The 16697-nt window shown below is 31.1% G+C and overlaps 1 protein-coding gene and 1 long non-coding RNA gene across 2 annotated transcripts; both read right to left on the bottom strand.

Annotated features, from left to right (window-relative positions):
- Positions 1-303: 303 nt before the first annotated feature.
- LOC105965533 (MATE efflux family protein) lies at positions 304-6575 on the bottom strand. Its single transcript, XM_088825065.1, has 8 exons — positions 6090-6575; positions 5406-5947; positions 2714-2800; positions 1667-1723; positions 1055-1293; positions 842-960; positions 659-745; positions 304-538 (listed from the first exon to the last, which is right to left on the bottom strand). The coding sequence occupies exons 1-8, from the start codon at positions 6432-6434 to the stop codon at positions 470-472; spliced, it is 1545 nt and encodes a 514-aa protein (XP_088681191.1). The 5' UTR covers positions 6435-6575; the 3' UTR covers positions 304-469.
- A 5433-nt stretch (positions 6576-12008) lies between these two features.
- Positions 12009-14805, bottom strand: LOC148766791 (uncharacterized). The gene is made up of 2 exons (XR_016034327.1): positions 14293-14805; positions 12009-12411 (listed from the first exon to the last, which is right to left on the bottom strand). It is a non-coding gene; the product is annotated as an uncharacterized LOC148766791 (long non-coding RNA).
- Positions 14806-16697: the final 1892 nt, after the last annotated feature.

The raw sequence follows: 16697 nt of genomic DNA, 5'->3' as shown, positions 1-16697 counted from the left end.
TGGCTGTTTTACATCGGCACATTTTGTGCTGTTCATGATAGAACTAATTTCCGTGAATGTGAATTTTATCGGTTTAGATCCGACTGTACATGTCTCCGTGAATTTTTATCGGTTATGGATAAAAGTATATATGTAAATAAATATGTTTATTACATGCTATACACGACGAAGCTACTAGTTCCATCATTTAGTGATATGATACCCAATCGTAGTGTAGATTATTATGTTCGTTGATGTGCAATGTGATTATGTGCGGTTTTACGATAATGTATTCATCTAACATCTGCAAATCTAAGTGTGTGATTTGAGTGATGATAATTAATTATGTCTATAATTTATTATCTCTATCCAGATCATAATTCTTCTATTGGAATCAAATTCGTCAACCAACATTTCAAAAAGATCCCCAGAAATCGAAAGCCCCTTAATTCTGGGGTTTTTCTCGTGTTTTTTTTCTTTTTCTAAAATTTTATTTCTCGATATCTTGTTCTTTATCGTCGCCTCCCCACATCTTGATCCTTTGAGCCGCCACAGAAGCCTAAAAATCCCAAAAATACATTTCACAAACAGAAAAAGAAAATCGAAAACTTCGAAACAAATAAAAATAAAATAAAATAAAATCAAATCAAATCAATGTTGTTTATAAGTGCATACATACCTCTTTCTGCCAATTAGTTCTGTAAACAATGTAAAAGAGGATTATTGTTTGCACAAGTGTTCCTGTTACCATTCCATACCATATACCCTGCAAATCACATTCAAAATTTCATTTTTTTTTTCTTTTTTTTTTTGTCATTTCAAAGTTGTATCTATACATTTAATTGTATATATATATACTTACTTTGACACCCATGTCAAGTGAATATCCCAATATTAGACCCAATGGAATGCCAAAAATATAGTAGCATGCAATATTAACATAGGCAACCAAAGCTTGCCATCCAGCTCCAATAGCAACTCCTGCTCAACCATTCATCCCGAAATCGAAATTTATTTTTACGAATAGAGATCATTTATGTAATGATCGAGATAAAGATCCGATTTATAGAGTTACCCGAAAGAGAAGGTTGAACGTTGTTGACCACGATACAGAACGCAAGCAAAGGTGTGAGCTGATAAACAACTTCTTTCACCGCCGAGCTGTCTGAAAATAAAGATGGATATTGCTTTTGGAAGACGAGAAGAACTGTTGTGATTAAAAGGCCGATTGCGAATGAAGAAACGACCACCACTAGTACGGAAAATTTCGCCGTTCTTGGATGGTCTGCTCCTAATTCGTTAGAAACTCTTACACTGCACCACGGTGAATCGAGTTAAATACATACATTATACAATTGTATAAACCTCAATAAATTTGTACTCGATAAATTAATAATCTCACTTAAATAATAGTTTATTCTCGTCCCGACTCGAGTAAAATTTCGGTAATTTAATATTTCGCTAAATTAATAGAATTTTGCTAGTCCTGATTCTATTAATTTATAGATGTTTAACTGTATTGTGTTTGTATTGTGTTTTATATGTATTTAAATAAATAAATAAACATATATATATATATATATATATATATATATATATATATATATAGAGAGAGAGAGAGAGAGAGAGAGAGAGAGAGAGAGAGAGAGAGAGAGAGATGGACTTTTAAATAATTGAATTTGGTTACCTTATTGCTGCATTGAATCCCATGGAAACCATGACTGTCCACCCAAGTATGTTTGTGCTACAAAAACATATAAATAATTTTAAAATTAGCCTTATTCAGTTTCATTAAAAATAAATAAATAAAGGGAGAGAGAGAGAGAGAGAGAGAGAGAGAGAGAGAGAGAGAGAGAGAGAGAGAGAGAGAGAGAGAGAGGGGAATTAATTAGAAATCACTGTAGTTAAAAAAAATGAAAAAAAACCCCGATAAAAATCAATTTTTTTCGTGGTCGTGTATAATTAATTAATTATATACTTGGCGTTATCACTCAAACCATAGAATATGATAAATTATAAAACTTATTTAATGCTGGATCTATTTATAAAGAACTTGGCATGTGTAAATAAAAGATAAGTATGAAGAGGTATTTGCAGTTATAAATATTATTATCTAACTTTTCTAATTGGAATAAAGAAAATAATTTAGTTAATAAACAATTAATCAAATATTAATTTTACAAAATTCTAATTTGACGAATAAAATTTCCTAAGTCCCGATCTTAATTTTTGTTGCACGTGTAAACAATTTAAATATTACCACCATATACATATTTTTTAGATAATACAGAGTTGGCTAAATTTATTTTAAACGGCCGATAAACACTTATATCTGATAAGTTATTTTAAGAGCTAATAAGTTATTATGTATTTATTCAGAACTAATTTTTAGAAAAGCTCTACAACAACTTACCTTTTGCATTGTTAAGATTTTTTTTCAAAAAATGATCTAATACTTTGAAACAACTGATAACAAAAACTTAAACATTTTATAAACTTTTTTTAACAGCTTATAAACTTAACCAAACACCTACTTAACAACGATAATCGAACGAACTACGAAATCAGATAGAATGACGAGACGATCACGAATCGGGCAGCATGGTTTAGAAGAGATAAGATAAGCAAGCTTTAAATGAGATGAGATTTTGACCGATGGAGGAAAAGTTTGAAACGGGGGTTGGTATTACTATTTATTACTATTTATGGGCAAAGATGTAAATAAATAGATTACCATATTGAGAGGGCATCCACTGCAATTTCTGCGTTCTTCAAATATCCAGCGAACAGGACCAGTGCCATAAAGTACCACGTTTCCAAACTGTCCACACATTTAACACAATTAATTAAAGTCATCAATAAATATTTAATACATTTTCTTTAACAGTGTTACTATTTGCAGCGGGACGTTTACTGAAATTGGTTTATTTGCAGCGGTACCTTTTTCATTTAATTTCTCTCTCCTATTCCCAAACTCTCTCTAGAAATTCGAATTTCGTAAATTTTTCGATATTCAAACCGTAGCAAACGAGGCTCGATTCCGGTAAATTTTCAATATCCTACTACTTTTAATTAGTTTAATTTCCGATTTAGATAAAAACACATGTTTAGGATTAGATCTAGCAAAATTTCGAAAAAAAAAAAATTTAAAGCTTACGTATTATGGAGCACGGGAACTCGAAGAACATTCGAGTTTCCGTGCCCTGCAGAACGAGAGATTCAAACGGCTTGAATCCCCCGTTCTGCAGAGCACGGGAACTTGAATTTTCTTCGAGTTTCCGTGCTCCAGAAAACGGGAGATTCAAAATTTCGTGCTCCAGAAAACGGGACCTTCAAACAGTTTTTTGAATTTTTATTTTCGCAAAAAAAAAAATTTTAATATGAATCACCCGTGCTGTAGAACACAGGAACTTGAATAATCTTCATGTTCCCGTGCTCTGCAGAACGGAGGACTCCAAAAACATGAAGTTCCCGTTCTGCAGAACACGGGAACTTGAAGATTATTCAAGTTCCCGTGTTCTGCAGAACGGGAACTTAAAGTTAATATTTTTTTATTTTTTTTAATCTTTTTTTCTAAATATCGAATTTTATAATTATTTGAGAAGCATGATAACACATATTCGGATTATTGTACTCGTGTGTACATTCATCGTCAATTTTTTCGTCAAAATCACCATCATCACCCTACCAAATTATGAAATTTAATAATACAAAGGAAAAAAAAAATTGAAAATTCAGAACCAAGTTCCCGTGCTGTACAACGCGGGTAACTCCAAAATTTTGGACTTTTTTGATACTTCTCGTGTTGTATAGCACGATTACACCATCTTATAATTTTTTTTTTCTTTATTTTTACCATATAAAAGTTATTCTGATCAGCCATCGAATAAGTCATTGTTCGTTTTTGAATTTGTCGAACGAGTTTCAAATTCTAAGTTTTCGACTGTTTTTAGTTGAGAGAGTTTCGATTTTTTTAGAAAGTTAGAAAATTGACAAATGAGACTATTGCTGCAAATAAGTCAATTTCAGTAAAAGTCCCGCTACAATTAGCATTTCAGTTTCTTTAAATTAATTTCAATACATGCAAGTCATTATCATCAGCAATTAAAAAAATATTAATAATACCAACTATACGTTTTAGGTGGAATTATTTTTCTTAAAAAAGGTACATTTAATTTAATAAATAATTATTAATTATAGATTATGATTGATAGATGTCTTTTTTTTTGACAATTATGATTGATAGATGTGAATGCCTACCTTCCACGTTATACTGATTCAATGCTGATCGTTTTGAGGAAATTTATTAAATTAATTGTTATTTTTTAGATTTTTAATATGAATATCAATTGCACTTTTTCTAACTTTTTGTATCACTCTTAATTATAGTAGCTTTTAATTAGTTGAAAGATGATTTTAAGGTGTAATATTATTTAGTGGCTTTATATATATTTCTCCTAAAATAATATGTATCAATTTTTTAAAATAAATTTATGTGCATAGTCCAAAATGCAAAGTTTTTTTGGTAAATGAGAATGTTTATGGATTAATATATTATGCATGTATTATATTGTGCATCGAATTGTGGACACCGTCATAGGGTTGGTTTACATTTAATAAGGCACGTGGATTTAATTTAATAAGGCATGTGCTTTAAATATTTTTTGTAAGATGAAAAATCCTTTCAAAAATATTAATTACCATACTCACTCCATTCAGTTAGGTGGTGTTGACAAAAGTTTTTACAAATAAATTGTAAATTTTTATTTCTTCTTTTTTGCTCATAATCGATTTGAAGTGTTTGTAAAATGAACTTTTGCTTTCGTTACTTTTAAAATAAACAACTTTAAACTATAATTCGTGAAACACGTATAATTCTATTTTTTTCAATTTAAGTTTATTTTCCAATAAATTTGTAAACACATTCAACTCTAAAAAATATGCACTTAAATTATAACCCATAGCATATGTTTTTAAGTAAGTTTATGCAAACACCACCTAATTACCATAATCACTTAATTCAGTTAGATTCATTAGGCATTGAACATTAAAAAGGGTAAATTATGAAAATCCCCTAAACTTAAGCTGAATAACGAAAAACACTTTAATCTATTTGTAATAACCAAAATTTCCTCTGATTAACTGTTTATCAAGTTTTTTAACAGAAAATATGTACAACTTATTATACCTTATGTTAAATAGGTGAAAAATAAAAAAAATAATATCTAAAATTGTGTAAAGTCTATTCCCTTGAACAAAAAAAAAATCATGAAAAGTCACACGGTTAGAGTTGGTGTATAACGGAAACAAACCTCAAGGGTTTTTACGTAATTACGAATAGGTTGATGAGTTTTTTGATATTTAGCCTAAATTCATGGAGGTTTTCGTAATTTACCGTAAATAAAATAGTTAGATATTTTACTTACCACAGCATGACTGCTGACGCAAGCGATAACCTCACAAAACCCCATAGATTCTGAAACGCCCTCCACGAGAACCCCGTCCAAGCGCCGCCGCAGCTCCCGCTGAATATATACACCAGCTGCGCCACCACTATGAACCACCACGACAAGTTCAAAACCACCGCACCTCCGGCCATCCCCCAGCCGAGCTTCAGCATCAGCAGCCAGCTGAACGCCACGTGCAGCACGAGCGCCGCCGCGGCGATCCACGCCATGGCCATGATCCTGCTCTGCGCCTGCAGGAACTTGGCGATCGGAAAGTTGAGCGCGTAGGCGTAGAGCTGCGGGATCATCCACAGCGCGAACTTCCCGGCGGCGCGTGAGATGTCCTCCGTCTGCCCGATCAGCAGCAGGAACGGCGTCGCGAAGATGTACAGGAACATCAGCAGGAACGCCGTCGCGACGAGGATCACCCACGATCTCTGCATATACACGCCGAGCATCTCGATCTGCCCGGCGCCGTACGCCTGCCCGCACAGCGTTTCCAACGCGCTCCCCATTCCCAACTGTACGTTCATCAAAAGCGTAACAAACTCCGAAAATTCAGTTTCCGTCACGTGACACACTTTTACACATACTCGCACGTGTTAATTTAGGATCTAAAAAAAAAAATTGGTACGAATTGGTATGATATAATTACTAAATTACCATGACGCCGAAAGATAAACCGGCGATGACGGAGTTCTCGATGGAGAAGGCGGCGAGGTCTAGGGTTCCGACGTGGCCGGCGAAGGTTTGGGTGATGGCGCCGAGGGAGTATTGGCAGATGGAGGTGAAGATGGCCGGTCCGGCCAAGTACCAGAGCTTCTTCGACTCTCTGGTGAACGCCTTGAAGAAGAGGCCGGCTCCGGTGATCGGAGGAATATCCTCGCCGTCGACGACGAAGGATGAAACGAAGGAATTGGTCGACCATCTCTGCGTTTGATATAATTGGTGTTCATCGTCCGCCGCCGCCGCCGGAAGAAGTGGCTGGTTCGAAGAGGTGTTTTCCATTGATATAGCAGCAGAGTAACTAATGATTCTTCTTTCTTCTTCTTCTTCTTGTTATTATGTGTTTGATTTATGATCTAATTAGTTGTGGTGAAGGAAGAAGGGCGTGTTTGGATTGTTGGGAATTTGTGTCAGGTTTTTAATAATTGTATTCGTATGTAGAATAATAAATAATAGGGTAAATTACACCCACACCCCTGAGGTATGCTTAAATAACTTTAAGATCCTTGTGGTATCGATAATTACACTCACCCCCTTGAAACGTAGTTATAAACTCTAATAGGATAATGCATTGGATAAGTTATTACGGTAGAGTTCTAACGGACTATTGGTTTCAGGAAGTGGTAGAGACAACAAAGAGTTATTGGTGATTTAAGAAATATTGGGGGAACCATGTCACCCCAAAACTCCCAATAACTCGATGTTATCTCCACCACTAGCTAAAAGTAGTAGTCCATTAGAACTCTATCGAAATAATGTATCCAATGCATTATCCCGTTAGAGTTTCTAACTACATTTCAGGGGGTGAGTATAATTATCGATACCACATGGACCTTAAAATTATTTAAGCATACCTCAGGGGTGTGAGCGTAATTTACCCTAAATAATAAAATGAATAAAAGAGGGGAAAATGGAGTTGCTAACATGATTTTTGTACAAATCTTCCACGATACTCCCTCTGTTCCGTAATATCTGTCTTTTTGAGGATTTATTTTGTTTCATATTATCTGTTACTTTACAATTCCAATGCTGCATTAATTGCTTATTTTTCAATTTTACCCTTATTAACTCTGCAGCACACTTCCTGCATTAATTATTAAACAAGGGTATTTTGGTCCATCAATATATATTTTTCTAAAATCAAGACATATTTATTGAGATTCTTAAGATTTGTGCCAATGTGAAAAACGACACCTATTTAGAAACAGAGGAGTATATTGAAACTGCTATTTTTATGGTTGAAATAAAATAATAATAAAATAATCTTGATATTGAAAATATTACTACTATTAAAAATTAAATGGTCAAATTCTCTCTAAAAAAATGTAAAATAATAATAAATTATAAGGGCCAAATTGTATGGATAAAATTGAACAGTCCGAGTAAGTAATCTTGATCTTTGAAATCGATTTAATTTTGTTGGAGTTTCAAAAATGTAATTATCGAGTTCTGCAGCATTTTCTACGTTACATTAAATTTGTAGTACCGTGAATTTAATAAGTGTTTTCAGCCTATCTATAATCTACAATTAATTAGGAAAATCGGCTTGTGCACACTTGTTGTTTATTTAAGGGGCTTCTATACGGAAATTTTTAATGACTCTTAATATGAGGTTAATTTCTTATTTCATGACCAACATTCAATCATAATTATGTCCTAAAAAAAATGTAGTTTTAGATGAGATAAATGTCATTTCATTTTTAAATGCACCGTTTCAACTCCAAACATGGTTTTGAGGATTTGGCAAAACTCAAAACACGGAATTTGTACTTGTTTGAGTTAACTTTTGAATCCAACATGATTCAATGAACACTGCCAATAATTTTGATGTTTTGAGTTGTTTGAAATTCAAAACGTAACTTATTCACGCATTACTGTACCTAAACTTTCCAAAGTTACAAAACTATAATGATTCCCAAGACCCAATCTAGATGATTCAAGTTGAATTTAAAAGCTATCTCAAATGACTACAATTTTCGCGTTTCACATTTTATCAAAATCAGAAAAAAGAAAAAAAAAGTTTTCAAAATTACTTTTGTAATCAAAACAATATTAGTAAAATATAAACGACATTTACTATTTCAGTTTGAGAAAATTAGTCATTTCTTGAACTGCATATTTGAAACCGCTAATCACATAAACTCGAAAGACCAAAGGGAAAACATAAAACCATTTTTCCTCAAAAGATAAGAAATAACATATATGTATGTAGTAGTTTAATTGAGATTTATGGAGGCCATCTAATGAAGAACATGTAAAAAAAAATGGAAAATATAAAACAATTTTTTTGTTGTTGAATTTTTAATATTTTAATATCCTCAATATTGGCAATAATTAGTCTAAAGTTTCGTTAATCACATGCTTTTGGATTAGCTCTTTTACCTAATTGTTGACCAGTCATGGCCATAAAGAAATGTGAACTATGTGGATTGTTTGACTATTTTGATCATTTCGAGCCATGTTTATATCATAATTAATTCAATTATATTTATCATTATAAACATTGATGAAACGTAATTCAGTTTATACTTATAAACTTCTATTAATAGTCAATTTGATTTTAATCACAACAAAGAATAATATAACATTAACGCTAATTGGGAATTAGATGTCACACACTTGGTTATTTGAACCATAAATCTACATATAATCACACACATTTATATGTGTGAGTATTTAGTGCATAATTATTTAATCTAATCGACGGTTCAAATTCACTCAAATTGAAGAGTCGTGTTATCAAACTATTCTATTATTTAAAAAAAAAACAAATTAAATTAAAAATAATTAAAAGAAACTATTCGTGTGTATTTGGGAAGATTCCAGAATATGTTGGTTGACTTTAAATTTAATTGACGACTACATAGATCTCGTTGATATTTTCTTATATTTAAATTGAACGTCAAATAATAAATTTTAACGGTTTTTTAATCAAATACTAAATAGAAGATTCCATCTAATTAGCTTCTAATGAGTTTTAATTATTAATTATTGTTTATGGACATATTATGCTCACGATCGATCCTTAATTAATGAGAATTAGTGGCCAAGTTAACATCAAATCTATGGGTTAACCAACTAATTAATTAATAGATTCAAAGACGTGGTTCAACGTGATTTATGCTTGTCACGAGTTATATAATATTGGGTAAATTACAACCACCCGTGATGTATGGTTAAATTACAAAAACCCTCATCTTGTTTCGGTAATTACAACCATTCTCTCAAGTTCCAACTATAAATTTTCTTATACGTCCACCCTTGCGGTTTCAAATTTAGTGGAATCTTCGTGATTATATAGAATATTATCACTTTTGTACCCGTTTTATCCCATTCGAACTCCACATTTTGAAGCAAGATGATCATAATATGTGTTCTTTGGCTTGTATATATATATATCAGATTGTGGTGCATCAGAAACTGTATGTTTACACAAAACGAGTACAAACTAGAGCACATTCTACGAAATCTAGATGATTATGTTGAATTTGACACCATAAGGATGTACATGTAAGAAAAAAATCATAATTGAGGGGTAGATGTAATTATCCAAACAAGAAGATTTTTTTCGTAAATTGACCATACCTCAGAGGTAGTTGTAATTTACGCAGTAATATTATATAATGGATAGATTCATATATTCACTTTCTATTTTACATATTCACATATTATCGATATAAAAAAAATTATTCAATATATTTAACTAGATGTAACTGCAAAATCTGTGACGAGTTTGTGTCTAAATCAATAGGGTTAAGTTGTTTCGACTAATAAGGTGATTCATACACTTCTATTTATTACAATAATGCCCATACATGTCAATATATGTCTTCTTTTCATGAAATCAAATTATACTTTTTATGTCCGCGCGTAACTTAGCGGTTGGATCAAGTGAACTTGTGGCAACTGACTTAAATTTGGATTATATTGGGCATTTCTGTTGCCAAAAATGAATTTTTTTAATCACCGATGCAACAAGTTAGTGAATCCATGTACGATCGTGCAATTTTTTTTATTTGCAGTAGGGGACCAAAGTGCACTTGACGGTAAAAGATTATCAAATCGTACCAAAGATTCAAAAATTCATTTTTCCTTTTTTTTTTTTTTTTTTTCTTTTTCTGACACTATGATGAATAAAAAGCTGGTTTCTTGGCCCTTTTATACCAATCATTTGTTTATTTATTACAAACCATTTATGTATATTTGTTTTGTAAGTTTAAGCTAATCATTGATAAACTAGTGATTGATAATAAGCTGCATAATTGCTTATTATTGTTTTACCTGTTATTTTTTTACCATTACATGCTTCAATTTTTTTTTTAATAACTGTTACTTTATCAATTATTTATCCTTTTATACAAAAAAAGGGGAAATATAGTTTTCGTTCCTCAAGTTTACAATAATGTCACATCTGGTCCCTCAAGATCGGTCCCTCGTGTTTCAAAAATTCAATATTTTTAGTAATTTCTTTCAATTTTTAGTCCCTCAGAATCAAGCGTGCGCCCGTCATTACTTTAACTGATGGACTAACGGAAATAACCAAAACTGTTAAATTATTGAAACATGAGGGATCAAATGTATTTTTTTTAAACTATGAGAAATCAAATGTGAAATCAATGCAAACTTGATGATCGAAAAATATAATATTCCTTAAACAAATCACACGAGGCATTAGTTATGTTAGTTGCATTGGCGAGACTATCCAAACCCGGGTCAACGACTAAGTCATCCTTATGGGTAAATGGATCTCTACTTATCCTATTGACAGACTATTTTTTTTTTTTATAATAAATAATACTTTATCGAAACATTTTTAAATATAATTTGACCGTGGCTATGAGTTGTTATTATTATTATTTTTCTTTTTCGGAAAATAAAAAGAAACTTTATTTCTCACATTGCCCTCTAATTACGTTCTTTTTTATTTATTTACTTTTCTTTTTCTAAGAGAATAAAATCGAAATATAGCACTCGAAAGGGGGCCAGACATTGCCTTGCTATTTCTTAACAAAGAACATCACACAAAATCACAAATGGTCCTTCTTTTTTACTCTAGTTGGTACTTTCTTTGACCATGCCTTTTATATTAATTCGTCAAGTCCTTTTCCAATTATTCAATACTTTATTTATTGGGTTTATATTTACCAATTATTATTAGGGAAAACGAGGGATAACCCCTCATTAGGTAAAATAATAGAGTGTGAGCCCAATTTATAATTGACACTTTATAAATAAACTCATATAATATTTTTTGAATTGTATGACCCCCTAGTCTTATGTTAATACCCATTATGCCCTTTTTGTCCATATTTTTCTCATTATTTCTCTTTTATCCGTCATTTTATATTCTCCATTCATTTCTCTCTATTCCTTTTTTTTTCTCACTTTGAATTGTTTTTTGTTTTATTTTTCTTCTCCCTATCTCCTCTCTCCTCTCTCCCCTCTCATTCCTCTCTTCTGCCATTTTCTCTCTTCTCGTCATTTTCTGATTCTTTTTTTTTTCTCTGTATTTTTCCCCATTTCTTCACACTACTTTGCCTTTTCTTCTACATCTCATTTTTTTTGCCGTTGAAATCAATTTATTTTCTACTCTATAAAATGTCGTGTTTTCACTGGAGATGAGATTTATTATCGTCAATATTCCATTTTACAACACCATAGTTTCTTCAATCGAATAATAATATAGTGAATTACAGAAAAAAATATAGTTAACTACCAATTTTTTATAGTTGACATCGGAAAAATTATAGTTGACTATCTAAATTTATAGTTGACTCTGGCAGCAATATTGTTAACTACCCATTTCTTTTATAGTTGACTACAATTTTTTATAGTTGACATCGGAAAAAATTATAGTTTACTTCGGAACAATATAGTGAACTACCCGTAATTTATAGTTGACTCTCGGTGTAGATGACTACAATATTTTATGCTTTTTGCCATATGATCCCTTCTTTGTTGTGGACTCTGATAAAATAAATTTCGTGGGAAACAAAATTTACGAGTCATCAAATAATGCGACCATGGATTCGTAGATCTAAAAAAAAGATTGTTTAAAAACTCTATTATTGAGTAATCAACCAAGCAGTATTCTGAACCGTCACATATGGTCGTCGCAAACCACCGGTCTTCAACGTCCCTGCACACAACCGCTCACCGCCGTGCTGCACATAACCGTCTTCCGCCGCCAACGTGTAAACCGCATCCCATCGCCGCTAGTGCACACCGCTGGCCCTTCACCTTTGCTGAACATAGCAAACTGTTTTCGTTGAGAAGATGGAAGAGAAAAGTTGGAGAGAGGGGAGATGGAGAAGAAGAGAACAAGATGGAGAGAGCGGTCAACATAGTAATATTACTCTATTATACAATAATAATGAGTTTTGTTGTGTTAATATTACTGTGCTAGAGATTAATATATCAATATTGACGTGTTAAACTGTAGTTTAGTTAATTTTATTGTGTTTAACAGTAATATATTTAATATTACTGTCAATCATAGCAATATTGCTGTTTAAACTAAAAAAATGTTACAGAAAAAAAAAATCGAAAAGTCAACGCCGGAACCGGCGGAAAAAAAAGTTTTTTGAAAAAAAAAAAGTTTTGGGTCAAAATTGAATAATTTGTGAAATTTGGGGTCAAATAGAGGTTAAATTAAATTAAGGATGAAATTGGAGCATGTTAAAGTATGATGGGCTATTTTTAGTTTTTTTACAAAAATCTGGAGCATGCGTGGACTTATTTGTAAATGAGTTTTTTGTCTGGATCTCTTTATAAATAAGTAACCATTGATGGGCTTATTTGTAATCATCCCAAAAAAAATTGCATTTAATGTTTTTTCTTTTAATATATACCAACATCGTATATATAGTTAAATTTCTATAAATTAATACAGTCAAGACTAGCGAACTTTTATTAATTTAGCAAAATATTAAATTATCGAACTAATAATTTAGTAGGTTTTTACCAAGTCGGGACCAGAAGAAACTATTATTTAAACAACGGTTATTAATATAATAAGGTTCTACCGTAATATTATATATATATATATATATATATATATATATATATATATATATATATATATATATATATATATATATATATATATATATATATATATATATATATATATATATATATATATATATATATATATATATATATATATATATATATATATATATATATATATATATTAGTTAAACTCGCGAGATACCGCGATATATATCGCGAGACGGTACGGTCCCAATCAAAACGATACAACTCATAATATGTGTCGGCTATGCATAAATATCATTAAATATCGCGAGATATCGTATCGTATCGCCATATCACGATACGATACGATATTTACGATATTAGTCAAATTATTAAAAAAAAAATTAAAAAATTAAAGGGAAAAAAAAGAAAAAAAAAAAAAAGAAAACGAAATATTCACATTATGAGGCCTGAAAACGAATTTCAATATTATTTAATGTTATTTTTTACATATATTAGATTCAAGAAATTTACACGCCAAGTTTTACATTGATAAGAGAAAATAGGAAAAAAGGTCAAAGTTTGAGTTGATGAAGTTGAAGAGATTGATGAACATGAGGATGAAGACACTCGTTTGAAATTGGTGGGTAAAAAAAATTTAAGTTACATTGATCTTGAAAATTATGAGTGAAAGATTAGTTTTTTACAAATTAGAGATCAAAATTTGAACTTTGTGAGCATCTATGACTTCTGTCCTATTTTATGATATATTTTATGATAGATTATTGTTTTTAAGAAATTAGGAATGAGTGGTTTGACTTTAAAATATTAAATTTTACATTTTTATAGTATTTTTATCATGTATATATATATATATATATATATATATATATATATATATATATATATATATATATATATATATATATATATATATATATATATATATATATATATATATAATTATTTTTAATAGTTGGTTAAATATCGTACGATACGATACACGGAGGAAAACGATACGCCGATATTTTCCGATTCGATAATTATGATATATATATATATATATATATATATATATATATATATATATATATATATATATATATATATATATATATATATATATATATATAGACGGTGATATGAAGTGGGATTGGTATACCATGATGCCGTAACATAAACCGCTGATGATGGAATTCTCGACGGAGAAAGTGGCTAGCTCAAATGTGCCGATGTGGCCGGCGAATGTTTGTGTGACGGCGTTAAGAGAGTACTGGCAAACGGAAGTTAAAATGGCGGGCCCCGCCAAAGACCAAAGCTTTCTCGACTCCAGTTTGAAAGCCCTTAAGAATCCATCAACTCCGATGACCGGATCAATGTCATCTCCGGCAACTGCGGCTGAATATGGCTGCTGTAGTTTGGTGTTGCACTCCATTTTCACACTCTGATTAGAGCAGAACCAATTAATACAAGGGATGGTGGAACTTATTTGGGCTTTGATTTGTGCAGTGGTGGGGGACTGTTATATATAATGAGATAGAGGGGGAAATTTACAATTTCATCCCTCAAGTTTGTAACGATTTCACATTTAGTTCTCCTTGTTCATAAAAGACACATTTGTGTAGAGAGATAAGATATCAAATAATACATCTTTTGAATACTGCTATTTTCTCTCTATTCCGCATTATATTAGCCTCATGCCTATTTATACATAATAAAGACGGAGGTTTGGGAGCAGTACTTAAATCCACCAACCTAATTAATGTTATAATTAAAATTAGTTAGCCTAATGAAGCTTCTAGTGCAGAGACTTCTGGATAGTTTTCTAGAACAACTACAACATAAAACGTCATCCATAGGGCTTGAAAAACGCTATCATAGGCTATCATAGCGTTTTTGCAAACGCTATGTCTGCCGGAGTTATAATAGATATCTGATTTTTAATAGCTATAATAGATATCTGATTTTTAATAGCGTTTTGAAACGCTGTGGCATAAAAACCTACAATAGTGTTTTCCTTGCGCTATTGTAAATGCTATGTTAGCGTTTATCATACGCTTTTGTACGTTCTTTTATAGTTGATTAATATAATGTACTTCAAAACTACGATAAAAAGATATAAAATAATTCACCAATCCAAGTCAAGATTCAATTTATTGATCGATATATTTATTTACCAATAACATCTGAAGTGACAATAACTATATGCACTCAAAGAAGTCCAATCAGCTTTTATTCGATGACGTTTCCACCGTCAGAGCAAATCTTATATCCGTAACAAAACTCCTATAAAAATAAAACATGAATCATAATTAGTTTTTGTGATAGATAAAAGTATTCAGTAGAATCAATTCTTCTTTACAGGGATATTGTGAACAACTTATTTATTTAATCTTAAACCAAATCATGAGTTTGACAATAGTTAGAAACAATTATAAAAATTCATAGTTGAGTTTCAATGGTGAAACTTCGAATTCATACGTTCTTTCACATTTGAAGTTAGGCTTAATCTTTCTTTTTTCTTCCTAAAAAATCCATTCGTTTTTTTTTTGTTGTTTCCCCAAATTTTTTTTTTTACTTTCCCCAATTGAATTCTAGCATGTAAGCTATTTAGGATGTATTTAAAACAGACATCAACAATACATTAGGGATAAAGCATGACATCAACACAACAAATATTTAATAGGGTAAATGGCAAATAAGCCCATGACAAGGGCACTTAATTAAATGAACTTAATTAAATGAGGGACATTCAACTTTTTTGTCTTTCAAATAAATCCAGCCAATTCAAACTTATTTGCAAATAAGGAAAATCCCTTTATATATACCAAAATTACCTCCAATTCATTGAAACCCAATTCAACTCAAATTTCATGATTTACACCCCAATTTAGCCAAATTTCATCAATTAACAAATTTTAACCCTAATTTCAATTTTGACCCGCCACCACCGGAGACCGCCAACCGCCGCCGTTGACCGGCGTTGACTTTTTTTTTTTTTTTTTTTTTTTTTTTTGAAAAACTTTTTTTTCCCCATAATTTTTTTCCGGCCGGTCAACTGCCGTTGACCGCGGTCTCTGGCGTTGACTTTTTTTTTTTTTTTTATAATTTTGTTTTTTTCTTAAAAAAAATATTTTAATTAATATTACTGTCATGGCTGCTAAATTACTGTCTCCGGCAGTTATTTAACTGTCGGAGACAGTAATTTAACTGTAAATTGACTTTTTTTTTTTTTTCTGCAAAAATATTTTAATTAATATTATTGTCTTTGCTACTAAATTACTGTCTCCAGCAGTTATTTAACTGTCGGAGACAGTAATTTAACTGTTAATTAATTTTTTTTAAAAATATTTTAATTAATATTACTGTATTCGTTGCTAAATTACTGTCTCCAGCAGTTATTTAACTGTCGGAGACAGTAATTTTATTGTTAACTGACTTTTTTTATTCTTAAAAAAATATTTTTAATTAATATTACTGTATTTGGTGCTAAATTACTGTCTCCAGCAGTTATTTAACTGTCGGTGACAATATTTTAACAGTTAATTTTCTTTTTTTATTTTTTAA

Source organism: Erythranthe guttata, chromosome 11 (genome assembly GCF_056151865.1).
Source record: "Erythranthe guttata isolate IM_541 chromosome 11, IM_541, whole genome shotgun sequence".
Classification (NCBI taxonomy): domain Eukaryota; kingdom Viridiplantae; phylum Streptophyta; class Magnoliopsida; order Lamiales; family Phrymaceae; genus Erythranthe; species Erythranthe guttata.
Note: the sequence above shows the minus strand (reverse complement) of the source record. Positions and strands in the feature narration are given on the sequence as shown.

Coding starts and splice junctions, on each gene's coding strand:
- LOC105965533 (XM_088825065.1), bottom strand. CDS start 6,434: ATGGAAAACACCTCTTCGAACCAGCCACTTCTTCCGGCGGCGGCGGCG. Junction 2,801..5,405: donor GCGTCAGCAGTCATGCTGTG/GTAAGTAAAATA, acceptor ATGTGTGGACAG/TTTGGAAACGTGGTACTTTA. Junction 1,724..2,713: donor GTGGATGCCCTCTCAATATG/GTAATCTATTTA, acceptor ATGTTTTTGTAG/CACAAACATACTTGGGTGGA.